A 25867-nucleotide genomic window follows, 5' to 3' on the forward strand; every position below is an offset into this window, starting at 1 on the left:
CTGAAAGAATGTCTGGAACACGGAACGGCAGGACTCAGCAGGAACACGGACCGGCAGGATACAACAGGAACACGGACTGGCGGGATACAGCAGGAACACGGACAGGCAGGATACAGCAGGAACACGGGCTGGCAGGACACAGCAGGAATACGGACTGGCAGGATACAGCAGGAACACGGACTGGCAGAATACGGCAGGAACACGGACAGGCAGGATACAGCAGGAACACGGACTGGCAGAATACAGCAGGAACACGGACTGGGAGGATACAGCAGGAACACGGACTGGCAGGATACAACAGGAACACGGACTGGCAGGATACAACAGGAACACGGACTGGCAGGATACAGAGACAAAGCAAGGACTGGGCTGAGAAAAGACACTGGTACAGGGGAGCCTAGGGCATAGGGACACTGACGGCAGACAGTGCACCTACAAAGCAAAGGCGTCTTACCTAGGAAGATGCCGGGAAGAAATACCCGATGGGCGCCGCCATGTTGGGGCGGAGCCACCGGGTCGCGACCTCCCAGAAGGCTCAGCGACGGGGGAGACGCGACCGCGCATGCGCGAAGAGACCAGACGCCGAGAGCCGGCGAAGGAGGAGGCAGAGCGGCGCGGGACAGGATCGTGAGCGCGCCGAGGGATGGGAGAAGCCAGGTAAGTATGTGCGGGCGTGACAGTACCCCCCTCCTTAGTCCCCCTCCTTTTAAGGCTAGAAAGGAATCTTTTCATGATAAGGGGAGCGTTGATGTTCTCTCGGGGCTCCCAGGACCTCTCCTCAGGGACAAATCCCTCCCAATCAATCAAAAAATAAGTTTTACCCCTAACTACTTTTTTGGCAAGAATATCTTTAACATTAAAGATTTCATCAGAAGTACAGAGCTGAGGAGAGGAAAGGTAGCGGAGTGAAAACAATTAAAGACTGCGGGTTTAAGAAGAGACACATGGAAGGCATTGGGGATGCGCAAAGAGGCAGGTAGCTTCAACTTATAAGAGACATCATTAATGCGACTCAAGATAGGAAAAGGACCAATGTAGCGAGGACCCAGTTTGTAAGAGGGAATTTTAAGCTTGATATAGCGAGAGGAGAGCCAAACTTTATCACCCGGAGAATATGGCGGAGCATCCAAACGCTTCTTGTCAGCAAACCTTTTCATATTAAGGCTAGCTTTCTCAAGAGCCACTTTGGTCTCATTCCAAATCGTAGAGAATTCCCGGGACAAGAAATCCGCTGCCGGTACCCCCGAGGAAAGAGAAACAGGAAGAGGAATGTTCGGATGTTGACCATAGACTACGAAAAAGGGAGATTTGGAGGAAGACTCGCTGGGAAGATTGTTGTAAGAGAATTCAGCCCAAGGGAGAAGAGAGACCCAGTCATCTTGGTGTGCATTGGTGAAGTGTCGCAGATATGTAGTCAGAACTTGATTAACTCGCTCCACTTGTCCGTTGGACTGAGGGTGATAGGCGGAAGAGAAGTCCAAGTTAACCTTTAATAGACTGCAGAGAGCTCTCCAAAAACGTGAGGTAAATTGTACTCCACGGTCTGAGACAATATGATGTGGAAAACCATGAAGACGGAAGACTTGGTGTAAAAAGATCTTTGCCAACTCAGGAGCGGAAGGCAGACCAGGCAAAGCGATGAAGTGAGCCATTTTAGAGAACCGATCTACAACAACCAAGATGACAGAGCAATTCAAGGAAGAAGGTAGATCAGTGATGAAGTCCATAGCGATATGACTCCATGGAACGGAAGGCACAGGCAGAGGATGCAGGAGACCGGAGGGAAGCTGCCTAGGGACTTTATTTTTAGCACAAGAAGGACAAGAAGCGATGAATTTGGTGACGTCTTGACGGAGAGATGGCCACCAGTAGTGCCGAGAGATAAGAGACAGTGTCTTCTTGACTCCTACATGTCCTGCAATTTTGGAGGAGTGACCCCAACGTAAAACTCTCTCCTTGTCTTGATTAGCCACAAGAGTCTTGCCAGGAGGAGTAGGAATCACTCTTAGAGGAGCAAGAGTGACGATCCTCGCAGGATCAATGATGTGAGCCGGAGAATCCTCCATGTCCTGAGGTTGAAAGGATCTCGAAAGAGCATCTGCTTTGACATTCTTATTTCCAGGTCGGAAATGAAGTTCAAACTCAAATCGTCCGAAGAATAAAGACCATCTGGCTTGTCGTGGATTTAGTCTTTGGGCAGACTGAATATAGGCCAGATTCTTGTGGTCAGTGTAAATGATGAATGGATGAAGAGACCCTTCAAGAAGATAACGCCATTCTTCCAAGGCTAGCTTGATAGCCAATAGCTCCTTATCCCCTATAGAGTAGTTACGCTCAGGAGCGGAAAAAGTTTTAGAAAAGAAACCACAGGTCACCAAACGTCCGGACGAAGATCTTTGCAAAAGTACTGCTACAGCTCCAATAGAAGATGCGTCGACCTCAAGGACAAACGGTCTATTAGCATCAGGACGATGAAGCACAGGGGCCGTAGCGAAACTTTGTTTAAGGGACAAAAAAGACTCTTCAGCCTCAGGGGTCCAAAGGCTGGAATTGACTCCCTTGCGAACTAGGGCAGAGATAGGCTTGGTCATGGAAGAAAAATGAGGAATAAATTGTCTATAGTAGTTGGCAAAGCCAAGAAAACGTTGGATTGCTTTTGTTCCAAGAGGACGAGGCCAATTCAGGACAGCAGAAACCTTCTCTGGATCCATCTCTAAGCCAGATCTTGAGACAATATACCCAAGGAAGGGAAGAGAGGACTGTTCAAAGACGCACTTTTCAATCTCAGCGAACAGATGATTCTCTCTTAGCCTTTGCAGGACTCGGCGGACATCTCGCCTGTGAGTGGAGAGATCCGGAGAGAAGATGAGGATGTCGTCAAGGTAAACCACGACTGAGGAGTAGAGAAGATCCCGAAATACATCGTTCACAAATTCCTGGAAAACCGCGGGGGCGTTGCAGAGACCAAACAGCATAACCAAGTATTCGTAGTGACCGTCACGAGTATTGAAGGCGGTCTTCCACTCATCGCCTGCACGAATACGAACCAGATTGTATGCGCCACGTAGATCTAATTTGGTAAAGATTTGCGCACCCCGAAGACGGTCGAAGAGTTCCGGAATGAGTGGCAGAGGATATTTGTTCTTCACCGTGATGTTGTTTAGGCCTCGATAATCAATGCAGGGACGGAGGGAACCGTCTTTCTTCTTCACGAAAAAAAACCCTGCTCCGGCCGGAGAAGAAGACTTGCGGATGAAACCTTTAGCAAGATTTTCTAGAATGTACTCAGACATAGCTTGAGTCTCAGCAGGAGAGAGAGGATAGATTCTGCCCCTGGGCGGGTTAGTTCCAGGCACGAGATCTATGGGACAATCATAGAGACGGTGAGGCGGAAGCTCCTCAGCCTCCTTCTTGTTGAAGTCATCAGAAAAAGCGCTGTAGACAGAGGGTAAGGCGGGAAAGGAAGAAGAAGGAGAAGAATTAGAGGAATATCCCACAGGACGCACCGGCAGCAGACAACGTTCCCGACAAAGCTCACCCCAGCGCAAGATATTACCATTGCGCCAATCTAAAATGGGCTCGTGGCTCCGTAACCAAGGAAGACCTAAGAGCATAGGATGAGACAGACCCGCTAAAACATAAAATGCAATTCTCTCCTTGTGCAGAGCCCCAACCTGAAGTTCCACCTCAAGTGTCACTTGAGTAATGGTCTCCTGTAAAGGTTTACCATCCACAGATGCTAGAATCACAGGAGCCTCTAAGGTTCTGACTGGAACGGAGAATTTCAAAACCTCTTCCAACCTAATAAAATTCCCTGCAGCGCCCGAATCCACATACGCATCCAGAGAAACGCCCTTGCCCGCAATATGCAAAAGAACGGACAAAGTAAGGGGTTGAGAGGAATCACACACACCTAGGGAGGCCTCTCTTACCTGACCTAGGCGGAGGAGTTTTCCGGACGTTCAGGGCAAGAGCGCAATAAATGAGCAGCACTTCCGCAGTAAAAACATAACCCCTGAGTGCGCCTCTCTTTACGACGTTGTTCGGACATTTTAAGACGGTCCACTTGCATAGGTTCCGGTGCGGACGCCTGAGAGGAGGTTCTAGGCTGTGGACTGAGTGGCTTACGGGTGGCAGAAGAAGGACGAAGAGACCTCCGCTCGCGAGCGTGTTCTTGGAACCGAAGGTCAATACGGGTCGCTAAGGAAATTAATTCCTCCAAAACCGTAGGGGTGTCCCGACCAGCTAACTCATCCTTTATGCGCCCAGAGAGACCCCGCCAGAAAGCACCCACCAACGCCTCATTGTTCCAGCCCAAGTCAGGGGAGAGGGTGCGGAACTGAATAGCGTACTGGCCTACGGATAACGATCCCTGATGGAGAGAGAATAGGGCTTCAGTTGTAGAGGCCAGTCGTCCAGGTTCGTCAAAGACAAGACGGAAAGTCTCCAAAAATTCAGACAACCGGGAGACTAGGGGATCGTCTCGCTCCCAGAGTGGACTAACCCATGCCAAGGCGTCACCCTCTAGATGGGAAATCAAAAACGCAACTTTGGACCGATCCGTCGGGTAATGCTGGGGCAGAAGCTCAAAGTGAAGACGGCATTGGTTTAGAAATCCTCGGCAGGACTTAGGATCCCCATTGTACCGAGGCGGTTTAGCCAAGCGGGGTGGAGGGTGGGAAGCAGGAGCAGACGTAGAAGCGGCTGTCTGGATGGAAAGCAGCCGATCGTCAATAGAAGACATATAACTAAGTATATGGGCCTGGGTGTCACGCTGCTGAGCTAACTCTTGCTGTAAGCCAATGAGTAGAGCGGCGTTGCCAGGATCGGAGGACTGGAGCGTGGACAAACGAGAATCCATAGCCTTCATAAAGGCCATCATACGGGACTGATTCTCACGCAAAAAGAGTAGCTCTTTTTGCGTAGCAGAGGCCCCAGCGGGGTCCATGGCCTTTGCTTCCTGTAAGTATTCGGACAGAAATCCGAGAGTGGACCCTCTGGGTCATGACTCTAGAGCCCCCGGGGTCGAGCGGACCAGATGGAATCACCCCCTATACAGGGAGTGTTAGGAGCAGGACCTCGGGGGAATGGAGACACAACAGCTAGAGCCAAAGGGACGACCCAAAATAAAGAAGGAAACCACAGGCTATAAGGATGGCAGGGAATAATAGGAAAACAAGACTTAACTGAAAGAATGTCTGGAACACGGAACGGCAGGACTCAGCAGGAACACGGACCGGCAGGATACAACAGGAACACGGACTGGCAGGATACAGCAGGAACACGGACTGGCAGGATACAACAGGAACACGGACTGGCAGGATACAACAGGAACACGGACTGGCAGGATACAGAGACAAAGCAAGGACTGGGCTGAGAAAAGACACTGGTACAGGGGAGCCTAGGGCATAGGGACACTGACGGCAGACAGTGCACCTACAAAGCAAAGGCGTCTTACCTAGGAAGACGCCGGGAAGAAATACCCGATGGGCGCCGCCATGTTGGGGCGGAGCCACCGGGTCGCGACCTCCCAGAAGGCTCAGCGACGGGGGAGACGCGACCGCGCATGCGCGAAGAGACCAGACGCCGAGAGCCGGCGAACGAGGAGGCAGAGCGGCGCGGGACAGGATCGTGAGCGCGCCGAGGGATGGGAGAAGCCGGGTAAGTATGTGCGGGCGTGACAATCGTCATCGTTCATCATTTTAGTTATGTGTGTGTCCCTTTTGAGGATACGTAAGGCATAATCCGCCATGTGGGCCAAAGTTCCAGTTCTCAAATCTGCGGTTGTGCTTGGTTGAGGGGCAGTTTCAGGCAAATCCACGTCACTTGTGTCCCTCCAAAAACCAGAACCCGGCCTTGCCGCGCCACCAATTTCCAGTGGCCCCGGAAAAGCTTCCTCATTAAAAATATAATCATCCCCATCATCCTCCTCGTCCTCCTCCTCCTCTTCGCCCGCTAACTCGTCCTGTACACTGCCCTGGCCAGACAATGGCTGACTGTCATCAAGGCTTTCCTCTTCCTCAGCTGCAGAAGCCTGATCCTTTATGTGCGTCAAACTTTGCATCAGCAGACACATTAGGGGGATGCTCATGCTTATTATAGCGTTGTCTGCACTAACCAGCCGTGTGCATTCCTCAAAACACTGAAGGACTTGACACATGTCTTGAATCTTCAACCACTGCACACCTGACAACTCCATGTCTGCCATCCTACTGCCTGCCCGTGTATGTGTATCCTCCCACAAAAACATAACAGCCCGCCTCTGTTCACACAGTCTCTGAAGCATGTGCAGTGTTGAGTTCCACCTTGTTGCAACGTCTATGATTAGGCGATGCTGGGGAAGGTTCAAAGAACGCTGATAGGTCTGCATACGGCTGGAGTGTACGGGCGAACGGCGGATATGTGAGCAAAGTCCACGCACTTTGAGGAGCAGGTCGGATAACCCCGGATAACTTTTCAGGAAGCACTGCACCACCAGGTTTAAGGTGTGAGCCAGGCAAGGAATGTGTTTCAGTTGGGAAAGGGAGATGGCAGCCATGAAATTCCTTCCGTTATCACTCACTACCTTGCCTGCCTCAAGATCTACAGTGCCCAGCCACGACTGCGTTTCTTTCTGCAAGAACTCGGACAGAACTTCCGCGGTGTGTCTGTTGTCGCCCAAACACTTCATAGCCAATACAGCCTGCTGACGTTTGCCAGTAGCTGCCCCATAATGGGAGACCTGGTGTGCAACAGTGGCAGCTGCGGATGGAGTGGTTGTGCGACTGCGGTCTGTGGACGAGCTCTCGCTTCTGCAGGAGGACGAAGAGGAGGAGGAGGGGGTGCGAACGGCTACAGCCAACTGTTTCCTAGACCGTGGGCTAGGCAGAACTGTCCCAAACTTGCTGTCCCCTGTGGACCCTGCATCCACAACATTCACCCAGTGTGCCGTGATGGACACGTAACGTCCCTGGCCATGCCTACTGGTCCATGCATCTGTTGTCAGGTGCACCTTTGTGCTCACAGATTGCCTGAGTGCATGGACGATGCGCTCTTTAACATGCTGGTGGAGGGCTGGGATGGCTTTTCTGGAAAAAAAGTGTCGACTGGGTAGCTCGTAGCGTGGTACAGCGTAGTCCATCAGGGCTTTGAAAGCTTCGCTTTCAACTAACCGGTAGGGCATCATCTCTAACGAGATTAGTCTAGCTATGTGGGCGTTCAAACCCTGTGTACGCGGATGCGAGGCTAAGTACTTCCTTTTTCTAACCATAGTCTCATGTAGTGTGAGCTGGACTGGAGAGCTGGAGATCGTGGAACTAGCGGGGGTGCCGGTGGACATGGCAGACTGAGAGACGGTGGGAGATGGTATTGTTGCCGCCAGTGCCCTAGATGCAGTGTTTCCTACTACGAAACTGGTGATTCCCTGACCCTGACTGCTTTGGCCTGACAAAGAAACCTGCACAGATACTGCAGGTGGTGCGGAAAATGGTGGCCCTACACTGCCGGAAAAGATGTTGCGTTGCTGACTAGCTTCATTGGCCGAGGGTGCTACAACCTTAAGGGACGTTTGGTAGTTAGTCCAGGCTTGCAAATGCATGGTGGTTAAATGTCTATGCATGCAACTTGTATTGAGACTTTTCAGATTCTGTCCTCTGCTTAAGGTAGTTGAACATTTTTGACAGATGACTTTGCGCTGATCAATTGGATGTTGTTTAAAAAAATGCCAGACTGCACTCTTTCTAGCATCGGATACCTTTTCAGGCATTGCAGACTGAGCTTTAACCGGATGGCCACGCTGTCCTCCAACAGGTTTTGGCTTTGCCACGCGTTTTGGGCAAGATACGGGCCCGGCAGATGGAACCTATTGCGATGTTGATGCCTGCTGCGGCCCCTCCTCCTCCGCTTCAGAACTGCTGCCGCCTGCACCCTGTTCCCCCAATGGCTGCCAATCGGGGTCAAGAACTGGGTCATCTATTACCTCTTCTTGTAGCTCGTGTGCAACTTCGTCTGTGTCACCGTGTCGGTCGGTGGTATAGCGTTCGTGATGGGGCAACATAGTCTCATCAGGGTCTGATTCTTGATCATTACCCTGCGAGGGCAATGTTGTGGTCTGAGTCAAAGGACCAGCATAGTAGTCTGGCTGTGGCTGTGCATCAGTGCACTCCATGTCAGATTCAACTTGTAATGGGCATGGACTGTTAACTGCTTCACTTTCTAAGCCAGGGACGGTATGTGTAAAGAGCTCCATGGAGTAACCCATTGTGTCGCCTGCTGCATTCTTCTCTGTTGTTGTTTTTGCTGAAGAGGACAAGGAAGCGACTTGTCCCTGACCGTGAACATCCACTAACGACGCGCTGCTTTGACATTTACCAGTTTCACGAGAGGAGGCAAAAGAGCTAGAGGCTGAGTCAGCAAGATAAGCCAAAACTTGCTCTTGCTGCTCCGGCTTTAAAAGCGGTTTTCCTACTCCCAGAAAAGGGAGCGTTCGAGGCCTTGTGTAGCCAGACGACGAACCTGGCTCCACAGCTCCAGACTTAGGTGCAATATTTTTTTTACCAAGACCAGCTGATGCTCCACCACTACCACTACCCTCATTACCAGCTGACAATGAACGCCCCCGGCCACGACCTCTTCCACCAGACTTCCTCATTGTTTTAAAAACGTAACCAAACTAACGGTATTTGTTGCTGTCACACAACTTACACGGTGAGCTATAACTTCAGTATGATTTAGCTACCCCTTTACAGGTGGGTGAGACCGCAAGGAAAATCAGGCACAATGTTACACACTCTGTTGTTGGTGGCAACAAATGAGAGAGATGCCACACACGCAGGACTGTCACTGAAGCACAAATGTAAATATTAACCCCTTCACCCCAAAGCCTGTTTTCACCTAAGTGACAGGGCCAATTTTTACAATTCTGACCACTGTCACTTTATGAGGTCATAACTCTGAAACGCTTCAACGGATCCTGGTGATTCTGACACTGTTTTCTCGTGACATATTGTACTTCATGATAGTGGTAAAACTTATTCGATATGACTTGCATTTATTTGTGAAAAAAACAAAAATTTGTCGGAAATTATGAAAATTTTGCAATTTTCAAACTCTTAGTTTTTATGCCCTTAAATTAGAGAGTTATATCACATAATATAGTTAATAAACAACATTTCCCACATGTCTGCTTTACATCAGCACAATTTTGGAAACATAACTTTTTTTTTGTTAGGACGTTATAAGGGTTAAAAGTTGACCAGCGATTTCTCATTTTTGCAACAAAATTTGCAAAACCATTTTTTTACGGACCACCTCACACTTGAAGTGACTTTGAGGGGTCTATATGACAGAAAATGCCCAAAAGTGACACCATTCTAAAAACTGCACCCCTCAAGGTACTCAAAACCACATTCAAAAAGTTTATTAACCCTTCAGGTGCTTCACAGGAATTTTTTGAATGTTTAAAAAAATTGAACATTTAACTTTTTTTTCACAAAATTTTTACTTCAGGTCCAATTTGTTTCATTTTACCAAGGGTAACAGGAGAAATTGGACCACAAAATTCGTTGTACAATTTGTCCTGAGTACGCCGATACCCCATATGTGGGGGTAAACCACTGTTTGGGCACATGGCAGAGCTCAGAAGGGAAGGAGCGCCATTTGACTTTTCAATGCAAGATTTGCTGGAATTGAGATCGGAGCCCATGTCACGATTGGAGAGCCCCTGATGTGCCTAAACAGTGGAAACCCCCACAAGTGACACCATTTTGGAAAGTAGACCCCCTAAGGAACTAATCTAGATGTGTGGTGAGCACTTTGAACCTCCAAGTGCTTCACAGAAGTTTATAATGTAGAGCCGTAAAAAAATTTTTTTTATTAATTTTCACAAAAAATGATCTTTTTGCCCCAAATGTTTTATTTTCCCAAGGGTAAAAGGATAAATTGGACCCCAAAATTTGTTGTGCAATTTGTCCTGAGTACGTCGATACTTCATATATGGGGATAAACCACTGTTTGAGCGCATGGCAGAGCTCGGAAGGGAAGGAGTGCCATTTGACTTTTCAATGCAAAATTGGCTGGAATTGAGATCGGATGCCATGTCGCATTTGGAGAGCCCCTGACGTGCCTTAACAGTGGAAACCCCCCACAAGTGACCCCATTTTGGAAAGAAGACCCCCTAAGGAACTTATCTAGATGTGTGGTGAGCACTTTTAACCCCCAATTGTTTCACTAAAGTTTAGAATGTAGCATTGTGAAAATTAAAAAATCATTATTTCTTTCCACAAAATGATGTTTTAGCCCGCAATTTTTTTTTCCCAAGGGTAACAGGAGAAATTGGACCACAAATGTTATTGTCCAATTTGTCCTGAGTACGCTGATACCCCACATGTGGGGGTGAACCACCGTTTGAGTGCATGGCAGAGCTCGGAAGGGAAGGAGCACCGTTTGAAATGCAGACTTAGATGGAATGGACTGCAGGTGTCATGTTACATTTGCAGAGCCCCTGATGTACCTAAACAGTAGAAACCCACCACAAGTGACCCCATATTGGAAACTAGACCCCCCAAGGAACTTATCTAGATGTGTTGTGAGAGCTTTGAACCAACAAGTGTTTCACTACAGTTTATAACGCAGAGCCGTGAAAATAAAAAATATTTTTTTTTCCACGAAAATGATATTTTATCCCCTATGTTTTTGTTTTCCCAAGGGTAACAGGACAAATTGGACCCCAAAAGTTGTTGTCCAACTTGTCCTGAGATCGCTGATACCCCATATGTTGGGGGGAACCACTGTTTGGGTGCACGGCAGAGCTCGGAAGGGAAGGAGCGCCATTTGAAATGCAGACTTAGATGGATTGGTCTGCAGGCGTCATGTTGCATTTGCAGAGCCCCTGATGTACCTAAACAGTAGAAACCCCCCACAAGTGACCCCATATTGGAAACTAGACCCCCCAAGGAACTTATCTAGATGTGTTGTGAGAGCTTTGAACCAACAAGTGTTTCACTACAGTTTATAACGCAGAGCCGTGAAAATAAAAAATATTTTTTTTTCCACGAAAATGATATTTTATCCCCTATGTTTTTATTTTCCCAAGGGTAACAGGACAAATTGGACCCCAAAAGTTTTTGTCCAACTTGTCCTGAGAACGCTGATACCCCATATGTTGGGGGGAACCACTGTTTGGGTGCACGGCAGAGCTCGGAAGGGAAGGAGCGCCATTTGAAATGCAGACTTAGATGGATTGGTCTGTAGGCATCATGTTGCATTTGCAGAGCCCCTGATGTACCTAAACAGTAGAAACCCCCCACAAGTGACCCCATATTGGAAACTAGACCCCCCAAGGAACTTATCTAGATGTGTTGTGAGAGCTTTGAACCAACAAGTGTTTCACTACAGTTTATAACGCAGAGCCGTGAAAATAGAAAATATTTTTTTTTCCACGAAAATGATATTTTATCCCCTATGTTTTTATTTTCCCAAGGGTAACAGGACAAATTGGACCCCAAAAGTTTTTGTCCAACTTGTCCTGAGAACGCTAATACCCCATATGTTGGGGGGAACCACTGTTTGGGTGCACGGCAGAGCTCGGAAGGGAAGGAGCGCCATTTGAAATGCAGACTTAGATGGATTGGTCTGTAGGCGTCATGTTGCATTTGCAGAGCCCCTGATGTACCTAAACAGTAGAAACCCCCCACAAGTGACCCCATATTGGAAACTAGACCCCCCAAGGAACTTATCTAGATGTGTTGTGAGAGCTTTGAACCAACAAGTGTTTCACTACAGTTTATAACGCAGAGCCGTGAAAATAAAAAATATTTTTTTTTCCACGAAAATGATATTTTATCCCCTATGTTTTTATTTTCCCAAGGGTAACAGGACAAATTGGACCCCAAAAGTTGTTGTCCAACTTGTCCTGAGAACGCTGATACCCCATATGTTGGGGGGAACCACTGTTTGGGCACACAGGAGAACTCGGAAGGGAAGGAGCCCTGTTTTACTTTTTCAAAGCAGAATTGGCTGGAATTGAGATCGGACGCCATGTCGCGTTTGGAGAGCCCCTGATGTGCCTAAACAGTGGAAACCCCCAATTATAACTGAAACCCTAACCCCAACCCTAGCCCTAGCCCTAACCCTAGCCCTAACCCTAGCCCTAACCCTAGCCCTAACCCTAGCCCTAACCCTAGCACTAATGGGAAAATGGAAATAAATACATTTTTTTACATTTTATTATTTTTCCCTAACTAAGGGGGTGATGAAGGGGGGTTTGATTTACTTTTATAGCGTTTTTTTGGCGGATTTTTATGATTGGCAGCTGTCACACACTAAAAGACGCTTTTTATTGCAAAAAATAGTTTTTGCATCACCACATTTTGAGAGCTATAATTTATCCATATTTTGGCCCACAGAGTCATATGAGGTCTTGTTTTTTGCGGGACGAGTTGACGTTTTTATTGGTAACATTTTCGGGCAGATGACATTTTTTGATCGCTTTTTATTCCGATTTTTGGGAGGCGGAATGAACAAAAACCAGCAATTCCTGAATTTCTTTTAGGGGGGGCGTTTATACCGTTCCACGTGTGGTAAAATGGATAAAGCAGTTTTATTCTTCGGGTCAGTACGATTACAGCGATACCTCATTTATGTAATTTCTTTTATGTTTTGGCGCTTTTACACAATAAAAACTATTTTATATAAAAAAATAATTGTTTTTGCATCGCATTATTCTGAGAGCTATAACTTTTTTATTTTTCTGCTGATGATGCTGTATGGCGGCTTTTTTTTTGCGGGACAAGATGACGTTTTCAGCGGTACCATGGTTATTTATATCCGTCGTTTTGATCGCGTGTTATTCCACTTTTTGTTCGCCTGTATGATAATAAAGCGTTGTTTTTTGCCTTGTTTTTTTTTTTTTTTTTTGCAGTGTTCACTGAAGGGGTTAACTAGTGGGACAGTTTTATAGAGCGGGTCGTTACGGACGCGGCGATACCAAATATGTGTACATTTATTGTTTTTTTTTTTTTTTTTACATAAATAAATGGATTTATTGGGAAATGTTTTTTTTTTTTTGAGGGGGGATTTTTTTTTATTTTTTTTTACACATTCTATTTTTTTTTTTTTAACTTTCTAACATTGTCCCAGGGTGGGACATCTCTGTATTAGATCAGATCGTTGATCTGACACTGTGCATAGCACACTGTCAGATCAACGATCTGACAGGCAGCTTAGCTGGCTCTCCAGCGCCTGCTCTCAGCAGGCGCCGGCTAGCCAGGTCACTTCATGACCCGGAAGGAGTCCGGCGGCCATCTTGGATCCGGGGACTCCTTCCGGGTCACCGGAGCAACGCGATCTCATTGCGTTGCTCCGGTGGGAGAGCGCAGGGAGCCCCCGTCCCTGCGCGATCCCCCTCTATGCCGCTGTCACTACTGACAGCGGCATCAGAGGGGTTAAATGCCCGCGATCGGCGATAGCGCCGATCGTGGGCATTGCTGCGGGGTGTCAGCTGTCATATACAGCTGACCCCCGCACCCGATCACCGCGGCGCTCAGCGCGAGACCGCGGTGATCGGTGCGCCGTACTAGTACTGCTGCTGGCACTAATGCAGTGCCGGCAGCGCAGTACTAGTACGGCGCATGTCGCGAAGGGGTTAATCTCCCACTGATTTGATTTTTTTTTTTTTTCAGGGAGACGTTAGGAAAAAAAAATAATAGAATAAAATGATTTTTTCAGGAAGAATTTAGAAACCAAATAAAATAAAATGATTTTTTCAGGGAGAATTTAGAAAACAAATAAAACAAAAAAAGGCTTTCTATGGCCCACTGAGTGAGAGATGACGCACACAGGAGTCAGGAGTGGCACACAAGCCCAGAGGCCAATATTTATCTCCCACTGATTGATGTAGTGATTTTTTCAGGTAGATTTTGGAACCCAAATCAAGCTAAAAAAAAAATAGGCTTTCTATGGCCCACAATTGGAGAGAGAGAGAGAGATGGCACACCCAGGAGTCAAGACTGGCACACAAGCAGAAAGGGCAATATTAATCTCCCACTGATTTGATTTTTTTTTTTTTCAGGGAGACTTTAGGAAAAAAAAATAATAGAATAAAATGATTTTTTTCAGGAAGAATTTAGAAACCAAATAAAATAAAATTATTTTTTCAGGGAGAATTTAGAAAACAAATAAAACAAAAAAAGGCTTTCTATGGCCCACTGAGTGAGAGATGACGCACACAGGAGTCAGGAGTGGCACACAAGCCCAGAGGCCAATATTTATCTCCCACTGATTGATTTATTGATTTTTTCAGGTAGAATTTAGAACCCAAATCAACCAAAAAAATAAATAGGCTTTTATGGCCCACTATTTGTGAGAGAGATGGCACGCTCAGGACTGGCACACAAGCCCAGAGGCCAATATTAATCTCCCACTTTTTATTTTTTTTCAGGGAAAATTTATAAACCCAATAAAAAAAATAATAAATAGGCTTTCTATGGCCCACTATCTGAGAGAGAGAGATGGCACGCTTAGGACTGGCACACAAGCCCAAAGGCCAATATTAATCTCCCTTTTTTTTTTCAGGGAGAATTTATAAAACCAAAAAAATAAAAATAAATAGGCTTTCTATGGCCCACTATTTGTGAGAGAGATGGCACGCTCAGGACTGGCACACAAGCCCAGAGGCCAATATTAATCTGCCACTTTTTTTTTTTTTGTTCCAGGGAAAATTTATAAACCCAATAAAAAAAATAATAAATAGGCTTTCTATGGCCCACTATCTGAGAGAGAGAGATGGCACGCTTAGGACTGGCACACAAGCCCAAAGGCCAATATTAATCTCCCACTGATTGATTTATTGATTTTTTCAGGTAGAATTTAGAACCCAAATAAAGCAAAAAAAAAAAAAATAGGCTTTCTATGGCCCACTGAGTGAGTTATGATGCACACAGGAGTCAGGAGTGGCACACAAGCCCTGAGGCCAATATTTTTCTCCCACTGATTGATGTAGTGATTTTTTCAGGTAGATTTTAGAACCCAAATCAAGCAAAAAAATAAATAGGCTTTCTATGGCCCACTGACTGAGAGATGGCACACACAGGAGCCAAGAGTGGCACACAAGCCCTGAGGCCAATATTTTTCTCCCACTGATTGATGTAGTAATTTTTTCAGGTAGATTTTATAACCCAAATCAAGCAAAAAAATAAATAGGCTTTCTATGGCCCACTGAGTGAGAGATGGCACACACAGGGATGGCACTCTAGCAGAAATGCCAATCTTAATCTCCCACAAAAAAAAAAAAAAAAAAAAAACAGGGAGTGTCCAACAATTACTATCTCCCTGCAGTAATCTCAGCCAGGTATGGCAGGCAGCAATAAGGAGTGGACTGATGCACAAATTAAATAAAAAGTGTGGACAAACAAACAAGATAGCTGTGCAGAAAGGAAGGAACAAGAGGATTTGTGCTTTGAAAAAAGCAGTTGGTTTGCACAGCGGCGTACACACAGCAATGCAGCTATCAGGGAGCCTTCTAGGGCAGCCCAATGAGCTACAGCGCTGAGGGGAAAAAAAAAAAAATGTAGCTTCCACTGTCCCTGCACACCGAAGGTGGTGTTGGGCAGTGGAAATCGCTACAGCACAAGCGGTTTGGTGGTTAATGGACCCTGCCTAACGCTATCCCTGCTTCTGACGAAGCGGCAGCAACCTCTCCCTAAGCTCAGATCAGCAGCAGTAACATGGCGGTCGGCGGGAACGCCCCTTTATAGCCCCTGTGACGCCGCAGACAGCAAGCCAATCACTGCAATGCCCTTCTCTAAGATGGTGGGGACCAGGACCTATGTCATCACGCTGCCCACACTCTGCGTTTACCTTCATTGGCTGAGAAATGGCGCTTTTCGCGTCATTGAAACGTGACTTTGGCGCGAAAGTCGCGTACCGCATGGCCGACCCCGCACAGGGGTCGGATCAGGTTTCATGAAACCCGACTTTGCCAAAAGTCGGCGACTTTTGAAAATGAACGACCCGTTTCGCTCCACCCTAGCAAGGAGTATTGGATAGACACACGAGTCTCGGGCACTAATTCAGGCACTGGCCAAACACAACCAGGGGAGCAGGATAAGGCACTGGCCACACAAGGTCCAGGGGTGGGGGTTCAGGAGCTGGCCACACACGGATCAAGAGAGCAGGTTAAGGCACTGGCCATACAAGGACCAGGGGTGTGGGTTCAGGACTGGGCCACACACGGACCAAGTGAGCAGGTTAATGCACTGGCTACACAAGGACCAGGGGTTTGGGTTTAGGCACTGGCCACACACGGACCAAGCGAGCAGGTGAAGGCACTGGCCACACAAGGACCAGGGGTTTGGGTTCAGGCACTGGCCACACACGGACCAAGTGAAGAGGTGAAGGCACTGGCCACACAAGGACCAGGGGTTTGGGTTCAGGCACTGGCCACACACGGACCAAGTGAGCAGGTGAAGGTACTGGCCACACAAGGACCAGGGGTTTGGGTTCAGGCCCTGGCCACACACGGACCAAGTGAGCAGGTGAAGGCACTGGCCACACAAGGTCCAGGGGTGTGGGTGCAGGCTCTGGCCACACACGGACCAAGGGAGCAGATTAAGGGACTGGCCACACAAGGAACAGGGGTGTGGGTTCAGGCACTGGCCACACACAGACCAAGGGAGCAGATTAAGGGACTGGCCACACAAGGACCAGGGGTGTGGGTTCAGGCACTGGCCACACACGGATCAAGTGAGCAGGTGAAGGCACTGGGCACACAAGGTCCAGAGGTGTGGGTTCAGGCACTGGCCACACACGGACCAAGTGAGCAGGTTAAGGCACTGGCTACACAAGGACCAGGGGTTTGGGTTTAGGCACTGGCCACACACGGACCAAGCGAGCAGGTGAAGGCACTGGCCACACAAGGACCAGGGGTTTGGGTTCAGGCACTGGCCACACACGGACCAAGTGAAGAGGTGAAGGCACTGGCCACACAAGGTCCAGGGGTGTGGGTGCAGGCACTGGCCACACACGGACCAAGGGAGCAGATTAAGGGACTGGCCACACAAGGAACAGGGGTGTGGGTTCAGGCACTGGCCACACACAGACCAAGGGAGCAAGTTAAGGCACTGGCCATAGAAGGACCAGGAATTTGGGTTCAGGAACTGGCCACACACAGACCAAGGGAGCAGGTTCAGGACTTGGCCTCACAAGGACCAGGGATCAGGTTCTAACTTCAGAATACTAGGACACAGGATGACCTGGCAACATACAGTTGCACACACTACTAACTACTAGGAAACTATAGTGGTTTCTAAGGTACCTCCCTAATGGGCAGGGTGTCTTTTATACACAGATGCCTCCCAGCTATTGGCTGGGAGCATATTACCATGTGCGCACACAGCCTCTTTAAGAGCAAGGGAGCGCACGCACACTAGGCGTGCTGCCGGAAAGTGCTGTGCACACAAACATGGGAAGCAGGGAGCATGCTGGGGACCACGCCGTGTGGCCGAGGCGGTTTAGCATGTCGACGTCCCTGAATGAATGGAAAGGGGACCCATGCAGGCGTGCCGGCATTAGCGTTACAGCTTGAATGTCCACTAGATCTGAATACTCCACTATGTTGGGTTTTACATCTTAGGGCCGTACTACCTTCAACCTGCTGCACTACCTACTTACACATTACACACACAACACTAAGTGCATATAAGAAGAATTTAGAGAGTCTTTTTTGGGTTACATGACTTTTGTCTGAGCACATATTTTGTCATGTGTCAATAGTAAATGGCACTAGGTGATATCTACAGATACATCGCTGGTAATGCTCTATATGAATTATATAATGGCCCCAGAAATGAACCTTGAAGTTTACCACTCGGACTATTCAAAGTATTACATCATTGATTGTCACTATGTTGGAAAACCCAATAAAAGACTTAAAAAGTGCATCACTCAAGCTACATTCCAGGGGTTGTATTCAGCAGGCATGCAACCATAACTTTGTTCTGTTTAGATTCTACATCCTCTGTGTATCATAGTACATGGCAAACTGCAGAATAACTGCAGTATAAATGAATTCATCAGTGAGCTTGACTGGACGGCAGGACCTATAACACTTATAACTATTCTCCTGATCCATAAGACCAAGCAACATTTAAATAAATTGTTTAGGAGTGTAGACATAAGAGTTGCAAATCTTGTCATCGGGATTCACTTTTTAACACATTTTGCATTCTTCTACGTAATGTGATACATAGAGGATGTAGAAGAGAAAATAATTAATGAAACCCTATGGTAAAAATGTAAACATGTTTATCCAAAAGTGATTGTATGAAATGGGACTGAAAAAAAAAACAAATTTAATGCAAACAAACTTGTATTTCAAGTAAAAAATTAAAAATTCCCCCAAAGATGTCACACAAAAACACAGTGGACCTACACCAGCAGATGACATGGCTCCCCAAACCATCACTGATTGTGGAAACTTCACACTAAACCTCAAGCAGCTTGGATTGTGTCCTCTCCACTCTTCCTCCAGACTCTGGGACCTTGATTTCCAAGGTTTAGGCTGTGTTCACACGTTGCGTTTTTTTCGCGGTTTTTCCCGATAAAAACGCTATAAAACCGCAAAAAAAACGCATACAATAAGCATCCCATCATTTAGAATGAATTCCGCATGTTTTGTGCACATGATGCGTTTTTTTCCGCAAAAAAAAACGCATACCGCACAAAATCCGGACATGCTCTATCTTTTTGCGTTTTTTTTTGCGGATTTCCCACTCCAAAATGCATTGGGAAGTGTCCGGAAAAAAACGCGTCAAAAACGCGTCAAAACCGCGGCAAAACCGCTGCAAAATCGCGGCAAAAACGCATGCGGTTTTCTTGCGGATTTCATGCAGAAAATGTCCGGAATTCTCAGGAATTGTGAAGTTTCCACAATCAGTGATGGTTTTGGGAGCCATGTCATCTGCTCATGTAGGTCCACTGTGTTTTATCAAGACCAAAGTCAGTGCAGCCGTCTACCAGGAAATTTTAGAGCACTTCATGCTTCCCTCTGCCGACAAGCTTTTTGGAGATGAAAATGTCATTCTCCAGCAGGACTTGGCACCTGTCCACACTACTAAAAGTACCAATACCTGGTTTACAAACAACAGTGCTTGATTGACAGCAAACTCGCCTGACCTTAACCCCATAGAGAATCTATGGGGTATTGTCAAGAGGAAGATGAGAGACACCAGACCCAACAATGCAGACGAGCTGAAGGCTGCTATCAAAGCAACCTGGGCTTCCATAACCCCTCAGCAGTGCCACAGGCTGATCGCCTCCATGCCACGCTGCATTGATGCAGTAATTGATGCAAAAGGAGCCGCGACCAAGTACTGAGAGCATTTACTGAGCATACATTCAGTAGGCTAACATTTAGGATTTTAAAATCATTTCTCAAGCTGGTGTTATAAAGTATTCTAATGTACTGAGATAATGATTTTTGGGTTTTCATTGGCAGTATTCCATAATCATCAACATTAACAAACACTTGAAATAGATCACTCTGTGTGTAATGACTCTGTATAATATATGATTTTCATTTTTGGTATTGAAGAACTGAAACATATTAACTTTTTGAGGATATTCTAAATTTGTGAGAAAGCACCTGTATGTGTTCAGTTAGGAGGGAGTGACCCTCAAGAAGACTCCCAGAGAAAAGAGTTGATAACCACACCCATTTGGTTAATAAAGCTAGATTTATATAATGGGAAGAGGAAACTGTATATTGGGAACGGAGAGACACAGAAAGAAAAGAAAAAACATCTCTAGATTCAGGAGAACAGCGGCATTTACACCAGGTTAAAAAATTCATATTTAAGGCAAGTGACATTATATGATGCCCATTAAACCAGTGGGATGAACGTGTAATGCAGGACAGGACAGGTCCTTCAGAAGGAGGAACTCTTGTTGAAAACATTAAAGAGGGTAGGAAGCATTGTATAAGAGAAGAAGAGCGGATACACCCCAGTGGAGCTCTCCTCCGGTCCAGCAGAAGTCGGAATCTGGGACGGAATGTTGCGTTATGAGTTTTGTAGACAAGACAACCAATTTAAAAGCTGCAGGGATTGGTTAACTGTCGCCCTGCCAGGTTTGAGTATTATTGCAGATCTTGTCCTGAGCTGAGAAGCCAGATTATGTGGATCTGAGTGAAACATTAATAAGTGATTGAACACTAGGTCGGTTCCTTACCGTCCAATTATTGGTGCACAGACAAAAGAAAGAATCTACGAGATCGAGGCACATTCCAGAGTTCTGGCACGGAGTAGTAGTGCACGTTTTCCGGCTGATTTTCTGAAATAAAAAGGATGAAAATAAATTGACTTCTCTGATACTGCCAGTAGGAGAACTAAAATATACATATACTACATTGACCAGAAATAGGGGGAGAATTAAGGGGAAAGACTTATGTATTCAATGTTTGTTCAAAATATTTTTCTTAAATATTAAATTCGTAAATGATCTTTACTGCTCATTCACATATTAAGAAACATGTGGATTACTCTGGAATAAAACATCGGATCGCAGATATCAAGTTATTTTATTCTTAGGGGGGTTGATCCTACCGACTGATTCCCTTTAAACGGTTATTCTCATTTTGTTAAATGGGTAAAAATGCAACATGCTTGTAGAAATCAAACCAGTTTGCAATTAACTTAACATTAAAAATCCTCTCCAATCTCGAGAAAGGACAGATTTTGAATTTTATAGCTTACCGCTCATTTCCTAGTTACCGGCCACCTCCGTAGTCTTTCAGCGGTGGCTGGTTTCCTAAGCAAAGAGCGCACACTTGCAATCTCTTTGATTTAGTGCAAGCTCTGCTCTGAAGCTGGCCGAATCGCTAGAGCCGGTCAGCTTTAGTATCTCTGTGCTCGTCTGGTCCTCATCACGCATGCTGTTTACTGTCAATCTTCTGGAGTGCACCAATCCCCCAGCAAGCAGGAAGCCCGGTGGCAGGGAAGCGGTGCGCTCCAGAAGAATGATCATAAGTCAATCCCGTCAAGGGAAGGAACAAGTTTCATTTTTTTTGTATTTTGTTTGCTCTTCTTCTCCAATACCCATACATAATGTATGTTTTTTTATTTTAGTGTTGACAAGTTGTAGATTTGAATGACACCGTCATCTTGACCATATAATTTACTGAAAAGATCAGAAAAAAATTCCAAGTGAAGTGAAATGGTGAAAAAAAACCTATTCTATCTTTGAAGTTTTGCTTTTACAGCGTTTGTTATGTAATATTTTTATAATTTTAGTGATTTAAAAAAATCTAAACTTTGCAAAGAAGAATTTAGTATGTGCTGCTATTTCTCCTGATTTCCTACTGATTTCTCCTACTCCTGCACTGTTTAGGCTACGTTCACACTAGCGTTCGGCTAGTGTGTGTCGCGCTAGCGTCGGGCGACGCAGCGGCGACGCACGCATCATGCGCCCCTATGTTTAACATGGGGGACGCATGCGTTTTTGCTTGTTGCGTTTTCCGACACGTGCGTCTTTTTTGACGCTAGCGTCGGACCAAGAAAACGCAACAAGTTGCATTTTTCTTGCGTCCGATTTTCGTCAAAAAACGACGCACGCGTCGAAAAACGCAGCGTTTTTGCGTGTGTTTGCACGCGGTTTTTGGTGCGTTGTGCGTCGCGTCGCCGACGCAGCGGCGCACAACGCTAGTGTGAACGTAGCAAGAAGGACTTCACCTTCATATTAAATGGTGCAGGTTTGTTTTAGCAGTGCAGGAGTTAATCTGCTCAGTTGAGAGCTCCTGGAAGTTTTCCAGCATTAAGGCTCTCAGCTGAGTTTATTCATTGTCTATGGGCCTCACAGAAACAATCGAGTTTAGCACATGAACCTGGGGACTGAGGGTCCTTCGACTCTCATCATTTATAGTACAGCTGTCCTTTATTAGATCCTTGGATCAAGTGGAGAGGGCGAGGCATGAGAAAGTGGCCTGATCATTAAAAATAAAAATGCACCTAACTAATGCTCCTTAAAGGGCATGTCCATAATTTGTAGAGTAGGGTCAAATTATGCGGCGAATAAGTCATGTATTAATGTAAGATCATGAATCTTTGCTTTCTATGTGTCATTTTGGATACACCGTATGTAGCATACATAAGGAACCATGAAAGCTGCTTTATCAATATAGATGATTATTCTGGCTAATGAGGCAACTATATGTATTTATTCATATCATTATATAAACAGCGGCATAACTTGAAAGCTCAAAGGCCCCAATGGAAAAAATCTTCAACATGGCTCCCAACTATTATGAGTCTTTAAAAGTATTAGTCCTCTTATGAAGGCCTCCGTAACCTCCAGGGCCGGGTGTGACTTGCTATATTTATTCCTTCTGCCTTTATTCATGTCTTACCTCTTGTAGCTGATGAACTCGGTTTTCAATATCTGTTAACTAAGGGCAAAAGACAAAAAAAAAAATTAGAAATGCAATCAGTACCTATCACAACAACATTCATACACATACGGCTTTGTCTGGACCTGCAGCTCAGTTATGGTCACTTGGTTTTGAGATAAACAGAGGTACACGAAGGCCCCATAGACTTCTATGACAACTGAATAATGGTTCGAAGCCCTACCATGCTTGTGTGCATAGGCCTCAAGATCAGCAATTTTCTTGAATTTCACCATTGCAAGATTAAGGTTGGGGGCGCTGTTGCACTGGTGTCTATGGAAATTATTGTTAACGGTAATGGTGAAAAGTGGAACTGCAAGTAAAATTTGTGTAAGTGGATAGGTCACCAGATTTCACTACATTTGTTTCAAAATAAAGATCTTAGACCTAATGAGGCTGGTGTACAGCTAAAGATAGAGCTAATGAGTCCAAGTGTATCCAGTATGTGCTCCCCCAGCAGCCTGACTGAGAGCTGCAGCTTGTACTGAGCAGTATGAGATTTCAGCAATAGGGAGGAGGGACACAGAGGAGCTGTCAATCATACTAGAGGTGCGGAGATTCAGCGGCAGAAAGGAGGTACACTAAGGAGCTGTGAGTCAGGTAAGGTGGGCAGAGATTCAGCAGCAGCAGGGAGGAGGGACACTGAGGAGCTGTCAGTCAGGCTTGATGTGCATAGATTTAGCAACAGGGAGGAGGAACACTGAGGAGCTGTCAATCATACTAGGTGTATGGAGATTCAGCTGCAGGAATGATGGACACTAAAGAGCTGTCAATCAAGTTAGGTGGGCAAAGGTTCAGCAGCAGGTCGGAGCTGTCAGTCAGGCTTGATGGGCATAGCTTTAGCAGCAGCAGTGATAAGGGGGCACTGGGGAACTGTTAGTTAGGTTTGATGGGCATAGATTTAGCATTTGCAGGAATGAGAAACACTGACGAGCTGTCATTCAGGTTAGGTGGGCAGAGATTTAGCAGCAGCTGGTAGGAGGGTCACTGAGGAGCTATCAATCAGGTTAGATAGGCAGAGATTCAGCAGCAGCAGGTAGGAAGGAGGGACACTGAGGAGCTATCAATCAGGTTAGGTGGGCAGAGATTCAGCAGCAGCAAGGAGGAGGGACACTGAGGAGCTATCAATCAGGTTAGGTGGGCAGACATTCAGCAGCAGCAGGTAGAAGGGACACTGAGGAGCTGTCAATCAGGTTAGGTTGGCAGAGATTCAGCAGCAGCAATTAGGAGGGACACTGAGGAGCTGTCAATCAGGTTAGGTGGGCAGAGATTCAGCAGCAGGGAGGAGGGTCACTGAGTAGCTGTCAATCAGGCAATCAGGTTAGGTGGGCAGAGATTCAGCAGCAGCAGGTAGGAGGGACACTGAGGAGCTATCAATCAGGTTAGGTGGGCAGAGATTCAGCAGCAGCAGGTAGGAGGGATACTGAGGAGCTGTCAATGAGGTTAGGTGGGCAGAGATTCAGCAGCAGCAGGGAGGAGGGTCACTGAGTATCTGTCAATCAGGCAATCAGGTTAGGTGGGCAGAGATTCAGCAGCAGCAAGTAGGAGGGACACTGAGGAGCTGTCAATCAGGTTAGGTGGACAGAGATTCAGCAGCAGCAGGGAGGAGTGTCACTGAGGATCTGTCAGTCAGGTTTGATGGGCATAAATTTAGCAGCAGTAGGGAGGATGGGCACTTGGGAGCTTCCAGTTAGGTTTGATAGATATAGATTTAGGAGGAATGGTAAACAGGCGAGACACTAAATAAGCTGTCAATCAGACTGGTTAGGTAGAGCTTAAGACTACATTTTCAAAAAGGATTGTATGGCCTTTCTGACATGGATTGTCATTATAAGTACACAAACCTCATAAGGTTTAAGAGACTCATGTAATCATGTATGCATTTTGTATTGTAAACTCTGGTGACAGGAGCGCGTGAAAAAATACATTTCTGAAGTCACAAGGATCTACAGTAAGATATGAATAATTATACTGATCAATCAGTGGAGACGCACAACCTCTTTGTTCATGTGCCGGGACAATATTGCAGTCCATGTAAATCCCTTTAACTACCTAACATCAGCTGTCAAAGTGCCATCAATAACCACAAACCTTTGTGTTGAGTTGAGCAATTTGGCTTGTAAAAGTCTGATTATTTCCAATATCACTGGCTTTTAATACAGCAATTTCCTCTTTATTTTTTTGTATCTGGAATTAAAATGAATATTATTACAATATTTACAACAAAAAAATGAAATATATATATTCCATGATTTAAACAAAAAATAAATTATGCAATTTTGCTGAACAAGCAAATAATGGAGAAGAGCAGACGAGCGGCCGCTAAACAACTCTGGGGCTGCTTATCTCCATAAGAAGCAATTCAGATCTATCTTTTTTAGCTTGATAAAGGGAACCCAAAACGCATTGATGTCAAAGAATTCTCATTTTTACCAGTTATTTGCTGATTGCTGCAATAAATTCACCATTCTACCAAACCATCTGTGGCCATTAGCCCCTGTGTTTCCTAGTATGCCATAGAGAATCTTGTATTTTCCATTTTTTTCTAATTTATAGGGCACAATAGTAAAGGATTGATAGAATCTAAGTTGTCCAAGCCATGTTTCCCCAACTATAGATGTCAGGACACTATCCAAGAGCCCCTTGTGACTGAACTGGGTGTGGTACCCATTAAACTTTGCAGTATCTGCTAACTGAAGGCCCCCATCCACGTTAAAGTCAACCAACCCTGCCGATTTTGATAGGTCAAGATGTCCATCTATTGAGTATGGTGTCCTTCAGACTTTTCCAGGACAGATGATGCCAGGTTGGTTTACACCCAATCCTTTTCCCGGGAGAGAAGGCGTAGCCAGAGGTGTAGGAGGCTTGACAGAAATCTGTCTGAGATGGTTTAGTGAATCCTGTATTGACCAGGGGGTTGGACATGAAGAACCTGGAGGTCCCGTTGACCCTGGAGGTCCCTTCCAACTCTAGCATTCTAGTATTTTATGATTATATGAAGTGGACATCTCATTTTTGCGAATTTTCAAAAAACTCAAAAAGTTGGGAGATGTTCACCTTCTACAACATACATTACCATCCATCCAAAGAATTCAGAAAGTCAAAGAGGCCACTTTTTAGGTCACCTCAGTTCCCGGGTTTGACTGTTACCTCTGCACCCTCTATAGCATTCATATAATATGCCATAAATGAGCAGTTGGTGGCTTTACTGGTATCAGGGTATGGAGGTATCTCCATTATAGTTCTAAACCATTCTTACCAATTTTTATAAATTCGCAGTACACAGTACAAGCATATCCATGCAGGACATCCTGGCTGCACAGCAGAGCTGATCTGGGTCTGTTAGGACCCAGCAGCTCCAAAGATCACATGATTGCTGAGTCCAGAAAAGAAATCACTGTGAGGCTACAGTCAATCGAGTGATGATTCTCTCTTCCGAGACAATCGGTTTGT

General features: G+C 46.0%; 1 protein-coding gene across 1 annotated transcript in view; it reads right to left on the bottom strand.

Moving 5' to 3' along the window:
- The window catches only part of CUBN (cubilin), a 256038-nt gene that overhangs the window by 219097 nt on the left and 11074 nt on the right, over window positions 1–25867 (bottom strand). Inside the window, exons 3-5 of the mRNA XM_069729494.1 lie at window positions 24506–24601; window positions 22376–22414; window positions 20203–20304 (exon numbers count right to left, since the gene is read on the bottom strand). Coding sequence (XP_069585595.1) covers window positions 20203–20304; window positions 22376–22414; window positions 24506–24601 — 237 coding nt within the window. The remainder of the gene's footprint in view (window positions 1–20202; window positions 20305–22375; window positions 22415–24505; window positions 24602–25867) is intronic.

This window comes from Ranitomeya imitator, chromosome 6, assembly GCF_032444005.1.
Source record: "Ranitomeya imitator isolate aRanImi1 chromosome 6, aRanImi1.pri, whole genome shotgun sequence".
Classification (NCBI taxonomy): Eukaryota; Metazoa; Chordata; class Amphibia; order Anura; family Dendrobatidae; genus Ranitomeya; species Ranitomeya imitator.